This window comes from Rhinolophus hipposideros, assembly GCF_964194185.1.
Source record: "Rhinolophus hipposideros genome assembly, chromosome: 5".
NCBI lineage: Eukaryota > Metazoa > Chordata > Mammalia > Chiroptera > Rhinolophidae > Rhinolophus > Rhinolophus hipposideros.
In genome coordinates this window covers 75,630,317-75,638,559 of record NC_138051.1, presented here as the reverse complement: position 1 = coordinate 75,638,559, position 8,243 = coordinate 75,630,317, and the positions used below count along the sequence as shown (strand labels likewise).

At 42.2% G+C, this 8,243-nt stretch overlaps 1 protein-coding gene across 1 annotated transcript; it reads right to left on the bottom strand.

The window, feature by feature from the left end:
- Positions 1–4,999: 4,999 nt before the first annotated feature.
- Positions 5,000–7,207, bottom strand: LOC308497495 (disintegrin and metalloproteinase domain-containing protein 21-like; the record flags this gene model as incomplete). Its single annotated transcript, XM_081048275.1, has 1 exon — positions 5,000–7,207. The coding sequence occupies one exon, from the start codon at positions 7,205–7,207 to the stop codon at positions 5,000–5,002; it is 2,208 nt and encodes a 735-aa protein (XP_080904401.1).
- Positions 7,208–8,243: the final 1,036 nt, after the last annotated feature.

The window sequence follows — 8,243 nt, the reverse complement described above, 5'->3', positions numbered from 1 at the left end:
ACCTCCTTACACCATATACAAAAACAAATTCAAAATGGCTTAAAGACTTAAATGTAAGATCTGAAACCATAAAATATCTTGAAGAAAATATAGGAAGAAACTTCATGGACATTACCCGGAGTAAGATTTTCACTGATATATCCCCTCGCGCGAGGGAAGTAAGAGAAAAAATAAACATGTGGGATTACATCAAACTAAAAAGTTTTTTCACAGCAAAGGAAACCATCAATAAAACAAAAAGGGATCCTACTGTATGGGAAAAGATATTTGCCAATGATATATCTGATAAGGGATTAATATCACAAATGTATAAAAAACTTACTCAACTCAACTCCAAAAAAAAAACCCAATTGAAAAAATGGGCAGAGGACTTGAGGAGACATTTTTCTAAAAAGGACATACAGAAGGCAAGAAGACATATGAAGAAATGCTCAACCTCACTAACCATCGGAGAAATGCAAATAAAAACCACAATGAGATACCACCTCACTCCAGTCAAAATGGCTATCATCAATAAATCAACAAACAACAAATGCTGGCGCGGATGTGGAGAAGAGGGAACGCTAGTGCACTGTTGGTGGGATTGCAGATTAGTGCAGCCACTGTGGAAAACAGTATGGAGGTATCTCAGGAATCTGAAAATGGAACTACCCTATGATCCAGTAATTCCACTCCTAGGCATCTACCCGGAGAAATCCAAAACTCCAATTCAAAAATCTGTATGCACTCCTATGTTTATTGCAGCACTTTACACAATAGCCAAGATATGGAAACAACCGAAATGCCCATCGGTAGATGACTGGATTAAGAAGCTGTGGTACATTTACACAATGGAGTATTACGCAGCCATAAAGAAGAAAGAAATCTTATCATTTGCAGCAACATGGATGGATCTAGAGAACATTTTGTTAAGGGAAATAAGTCAGAAAGAGAAAGACAAGTACCATATGATCTCACTTATATGTGGAATCTAAAGAAAAGAATATGTGAATGAACTAATCAGAAACAGTTTTGGGGACACAAAGAAAAAACCGAGAGTTGTTAAATGGGTGGGGGGGTGGGTTGGGGATAAGGGGAAAGGTGAAGGGATTTGGAAGCAGCTGGTAACCACAAGATGGCCTCAGGGTTTTTTGAAAATTAATTTGGGGAAGGTATTCAATAATGTTGTAAAGATTTTGTTGGGTATCCGATGGACATGCGTCCTATTTGGGAGACCACCTCAGGGATACTGTGGATACCTGATCATGGCATTGTACACCAGAAGCTAAACATTAATGAATGCCAACTATAATTTTATATATATAATGTGATGGCTCAGTGTGAGGTCGGAGGGATAGTGGATGGGGGGAAGAGGGTTCACAGTGCGAGGGATTTAAATGATGAACGTCTAAGTATTACCTTGTCTTGTACTCCTGAAACTAATAAATAAATTAAAATAAATAAATAAATAAAATAAAATAAATAAAATACATTAAACACAAAAAAACAAAAAAAATAAAATAAAATACATTAAACACACACACACAAAAAATAATGGTACTAACCCTAGTTAGTGGTCTAGATGCAATGAGAGGAAGTTAAGAACAGATCTTCAGGAAGATCTTCAGCATAATCTTTGGTGAAACAGGGTCTCCAGGTCATGAGAGGCTTCTGTCTTCTAGCAAAGGGTAAGAAACAAGTTCTGGTGGTCCAAGGTGTTCATGAGAATCTCAAATTCAAATTTTCAAATGCATCCACTCAACTGTCCTCATCCAAAATCTCAGGATAGCACTTCTTCCCTAATAGGACCTCTGATTTTTACATAGGAAACATACTAGAGCTCTGAATTCAGCAATCTTTATAATCCTGCATATTGATGAGAAATCTTGGGTGTAATTTTCAACACGGTCTGTAGGATGAGATTCTCTTCAAACGTTGTCATAGAGATCTTACGACCTTCACACCATGCCTGAGTTATTTGACCCGAGCCTCTCATTTTCTTTCTTCACGGCTTCTTCACCAGTTAACTAACTTCATCATTCTCATATTCCTAATTCAAACACGAGAGCTATTGTATAATCCAGGGCAGCACTTCCATGTGGACCTCATCCTAACGCACCACAAGTGAGTCTTAGCTTCTGGTGGTGCAGCGAGTCTTCCGGCTGCACTATGAGTCCTAGTTGCCATTTGACAATTCACTGACCCAGTTCTAGAACCTCACATCCTATGGATGTGCTTTTTAAGGATCACTTCTGGTCCCAACGGTCCCTGACCCTGAGGCCCTGAGACAGGATTTATCTGTGACGAGTTTATTTAGGATATAATTTCAAGATGTGAGTGCATGGTGAAGGAGTAGGAAACTGAGACAGGAAATGGTTAAAAGCAAATCAGGCGTAGACTCACGGGTGAGTGACCATGTGAGTAACCAGGATTCGATTCTAAGGTGGCCTGAGAGACACTGTCAGATACCTCAGAATTGTCCTCTGAGGACAGAGGAACCTCTGAGATGTATTCACAAAACACCTCTTGTTGGTTAAGAATTGCTTCCAGATGTATTCACTCCCTCTGGCTCCCAGCCCGTTCCATGAGTGGGCTGAGCACACTCCTATAAAGTAGAAAGCCATTGGTGTATGTAGGAATTGTCACCCGTACAACGGAAGATACATTGGCATTTAATCCTTACCCCAGCATCTGTTTTCTAGGGAACCTGGCTTCAGTAGATGCCGATGGTTCACCGTACACCCCTCCCCACACCGTCCAACCTGAGTTCACTGGCAGCTGCAGTAGACAGTGTCCATTCCTACTTCAAGTGTTGAATCTCCCTTCTTTTCCTGACAGCTTTCTCCTTCCCCAAGGAGGAATACTCCGAGTTGGTTTCTCATAAATTCTTAGAGTCCACGGAGGCTGACGCCTGTAGCCCACAGGGGAAACTTGCTCATTAATATGCTCTTGTTGTGTGCTTCCAAAATAAACCAGTCCCATTTAAATCCTGGAGTCAGTATCTGCTTTTTGGGGAATCCAAATTAAGACAATAGGTAAGACTATGCTTTTCATAAGGGGGCTAATTCTACAAAATTTTTAAAAATATAAAACCCGGTATCAAATAATATTAGATTGATATATTTGACAGTAATCAAATTTAGCTTAAAAAAAAGCCAAACGAATTTCAAAAGAGAACCGATAATTGGAGCAGCTGCCTTTTGTCTCCACACGGACATAGACACTTAAAACACGTGCATCTTTATCCCAGTTTAATCAGATTGTATTCTTGATTCCCGTCTCCCTGTTTCTATGGCTCCACTAGACATCCTTTTCTTCTTTCTATCCCTTGCTGGTACATTGTGAGACTCCTCATCTATTCGTAGAGTGCCTCAAAGGGATATCCATAAAATGACAGGAACACAAAAGTAGAGCCCATAACATTTCACAAGGAAATGCTTTTCCAAAGATACGATGTTTGAGCTCTATTGAGAGTAAAATTGGAGTCTTCTACGGCAGGGGTGGAGTGGGTGTGGGGGGGAGGGTGGTAAACAGCGTTTTGGGAATAGGATTTGCCTGTACAGGTGTGTAGTCGCAAGACACAGCAAGTATATTCAAAACAGAAAATAGGCAGAGGATACCAAGTGTGCAAAGCGAATGGAAAATGATATCAAAAATGTTGCTTGACTCAGTTTACAAAGCGTGGCATTCAGAAGTTATGGACCATATAGAGAGGTTATCTGATTAGATACGCGTTTTCAAGAGACACGATTTCCAAAAACACTGAGAATAGACTGAGGAGAAGACAAACTGGGGACACAGAGACTGACGAAGGGCAAGTACCAAAGGGATCATTATAAATACACATATTTTAAGGTTTCGGTGTTCAATTTTGAGCAAGAGCTACGATAGTTTTAAAAACAGGAGGAAGGTTTATTTTTACTTTTCCTAATAAATTTCATGCAATTAATAATTCATTTATATTAATTACTTCATTCAAATATTTATTGTGTAGTAGGCAATGTTCTCGGTATTGGATACAACAGTGAGCACAACAGATGAAAAGAACCCTGCCCTCACGGGAAGTATGTTCTGGCATTCAAAGAAAATACTCCAAGAGGATATCCAAACTGCCAAATCAAGGCAAATAGCGCAGACAAACCTGGCTAGAAAGCACAGAGGGAACAGGGTCAGGAGTTTTCTTTAAACAAACATCCGTTTGGTTACATCTGGACAGGAAATTTTCTCTTTTTTTTTTTCCTTTTTTCTTTTGGTTACCAAAGAAATCCAAGAGGTTCGTAGGGACAAGCAATATTATCATCTTCCTTTTCAGGATGTTAGAAAATTTAAGTAATTTTCCCAATTTCGTTACATCTTTTGATAGCAGTAGACGATGTCACTGCAGGGAATCCCATCCCGCACATACCCGTCTTCTGGGCACTGATGAGATGTCCCATTGCATCACTCTGGAAGGTCATGTTCATGACCTGATGTCTACAGAGTTGCCCCGGTGTCATGAATTTGTGGTCTTGGTTTGTCCTGTGCTTATCATTGGGAAGATATTTCCGTGATTCCAAATTCCAATCCCAATCAAAGTCAGTACCCAACTGCTGATAAATGGAATCCACTATGGAGACAACAAGAAATGTATCGTCTGCACCTTTGAGAAGTTACTTTGGGAGTAAGTAAAGAGAGGCCAGACTCACCCTGGGTACTCCTCATATGTCCGTCTCCTGCCTTTCCCATGAGTCACATCTGCGCTCAAGAAACACAAGGAGGACTAATTCAGAGGGAAAATGGAGCTTTATTTGCCGCTTACGACAATGAACAGTAGTTGGGAAGATGTTAGGAATTACATTTGCTTGATGGCAATGTTTGTCATACTGACAAAAGGAAGGTCTGTTAATTTTTCTGTAAACTGTCAGAAATGTGCTCAGTTTCACCCATGTCAGATTTCTACCTCCAAGAAACTAAAAGTTAATAATGCATAGGCCATTAAATTAGAAGCATTTTGTTAATCTGAAGGGTGAGCCTTGGTCTCCTAGAGAGCAAAATGTTTTTGAAGGTACATAAATGCAGTTGCCAACAGTAAAAGAAAAATAGACAAACTGAGAATTATAACGAGTGGAAAGAAAACTCTTCTGGCAGGTGCCGGGCCACTGTCAACGCTACCTCCGTCGCCTCTGTGCAGGCAGTAGGGTGGGGACCACCCATCACCACAGTGGCAGTGATGTTTATTATTGCAGACCCCCTTCATGTTGCAGGTCTCAGGCAGGCAGACTTGTGACAGGAGAGAGAGACTGACACATTTCTTGTGTATGCAGATCTTTCTTGAACCACACACAGTGCCATCTTTCACTTCACCAACCTGAGGTGTGTGCATCCCTAAATGGTAACCGATACCCCAGCAGGAGACACCATTGATGTGAGTATGCTGCAAAGCAGAGTGATCTCTCAGATGGGGAATGTCTCCCACATTCTCACACTGAACTCTCCCACAAAAGGTATCTAAGGTATTGCATTTTAGGTATGCCGTGCCATTTATACCACAGTGGCCAAAACGGTTTCCCCGGGAGTTGATTTCTTTATAGCAATTCTGAGACGCACTCCTTGCACCTTCACCAAAAATCTCCCTGCACTGTTTGTCATGATTATTACATCTCTTTTGATAGCAGTAGGCATTGTCACTGCAGGGAATCCCATCTTGCACATATCCATCTTCTGGGCACTGATGGGATGTCCCATTGCACCACTCTGGAAGGTCACATTCATTGACCTGATGTCTACAGAGTTCCCCCGATGGCATGAACTTGCAGTCTCTGCAACAAAGCCCAAAAGCACAGGCAGCCCCAGGCTTCAGAGTGCAGCTCAACAGACAACAGGGATCTTGTTCACACTGCTTTGTAGATCCACAGTCACATTCCTCTTCCCCTTCAACCACACCGTTCCCACAGCGCTTCAGCGTGAGGACTTTCCCGAGACTGGGAGGAGTGTGCAGACACCACCCCTGGTTTAAAGTGGTCTTTGTAAAATCTGCATAACTACAGTTGGTGAAGCTCTCTGCTGGCCCTCTGACAGCATTCATGATGCAACCACTTTGCCCACACAAACAGAATTCTTCATCATGCCTCATCCCCAAAGTATGACCTAACTCATGGGCCACGGTGAGGGCAAAAAGAGACCAGGGGTCTCCTTGGAAATTGTTAACTCCACAATCAATAGGCGGACGACATATTCCGGCAACGTAGGCTATCCCAAGTGTACTTATAAGTGGATTTTTAATGAAAATATGTGCAGCGTCATACTGTAGCCGGGAAAGACTGATGTGTTTCCACTGAGCAAAATCCTCCAGAACCTGCTCTATGCTTATCATTCGGAAAACATTTCCGTGATTCCAAATCTCCATCCCAATCAAAATCACATAAGTGCCCAACTGCTGATAAATGGAATCCACTATGTTGACAACAAGAAATACATCCTCCTGCACCATTGAGAAGTTACTTTGGGAGTAAGTGAAGAAATTTTGATCTACCACGACAACCAGCTCCAGAAACCATGAGTGAGTCCACCGGTTATCAGTAGAATTTTGTCTCAGAGTCGTTTCCTTAGCCTCTTCAAATTGTAACTGCTGGCGTGCTATTTCCTTCTTTGTTAAGCCACATCTAATAGGTGGGAATGGTGTCTCACTGGTGTTGATCTTATAAACCCAGTGTTCAAATATAGTAGAGTGCGTGATGGGCTCGATTTCATAAGCAAGGTCATTTATCTGTAGCATTCCTCGAAAGCCCCCGGAACAGGTACTGAGGGCAACCAGGGACTCGGGGACCCCCTCCACATAACCATGATAGAAGCAGTCGTCAGGAACAAAAGCCTGATCCTCATGGAGGGCACGCTGGTCCGTGTAGGTGAACACCGAGAGGTGTCTGGAGACCAAGAGCTTCTTGACCCTCAAGTGGACAATATGTCTCCATCCCCCAAACTGAATGCTGTAGGAGAGCCAGCCTGGGGCCTTTGCACCTCTGCCCCTGCTGGTCACCTTCAAGGGGATCACCACTTCTGGGGAGCTGAGGTGATGGGAGGGCCTACCCTGGGAGAGGCCAGAAGGGGACAGAGACACCCCAAGCCAGAGCAGCAGAAGAACAAGTTTCACTGACACTCGGGCCTCACCAGCTACCGTTATGGAGTCATCTATCCAGAGCAAAAGAGTGTGAGGCCCTGCTGCTCTGACCCCTCCCTCTGAGCTGCTCATTGTGTAGATCTGACCTTTTAGGAGCTGAGTCCTGGCAGAATTGTCCATTAGAGCTGCGGTGCTGAAATTGAAAATAAAAAGAAGCGTAGGGAAGGTGGTGGGATTGGGTAAGGAAAATGGGAGAGAGAAAGAAGTTAGTGGAGAAAAAAGTGATTTTGAGTCACGATAGTGCTTTGGATGTGCTTTCACCAGATGGGGGTGGGAAGTTAGAGGGTTACGTATAAGACAGTATTGGTCATATGTTGATAATTATCAAAGTTAGATGATAGGTACTTGGATTTTCATTTAATCTGGAAAGGCTTGCATTAAGAGATATGAAAATGAAGATGCCTGACCCTCTACCAATAATCTGGACACTGAATCCATTCCTAGTCAATACTTCCTTTCCCCTGATTCACATTCCTCTATATCATACTTTTTTACAGAGCTTTCTATACCTACTTACCTTATTGAACTTGAGCTTCAACAGAATTTACTGCTTTCCCTAAAGTTCACCCAATACTCAGAAGCCCTGTGTACCTCACGGTCCAGAGGCGGGGGTTCCCATTCTTCACAGCCCACAAAGTCGTTTCCGAATAATTCATCCTGCTACATTTGACTGTGCAGATTTTCAAGCTTTCTTTCTTAGTCTTCCACTAACCACTCCCTATCATTCTTCTATAAACTGAAAAGCCTTTGACACCTGACTGACAGACTTACTCTTCACCGAATATCCTACCTTCATCATGAAAACGGATAGGAAGCATATAAACAACTCATCTGAAAACCAGAAGGGGTTTTCATCGTTTTGTAAACCTGTCCAATTCATCTTCAATGAACTTTAGATTACCCACCCACAGTTACAATATATACCTTTTTCATCACCAAGCAAAACAAGACCATTTCTTACATCCTAAGCAATTGACCAGTAATGTTAATCCTTCCAGTTTCCCTTACTGTTGCTGTGCCTATTTCTGAAACTCAAAGAACCCACATACCTTTTTGTCTTTCATTATCTGCCATTACTCTGAATCTCATGCCCCTGTCTTCAATTCCA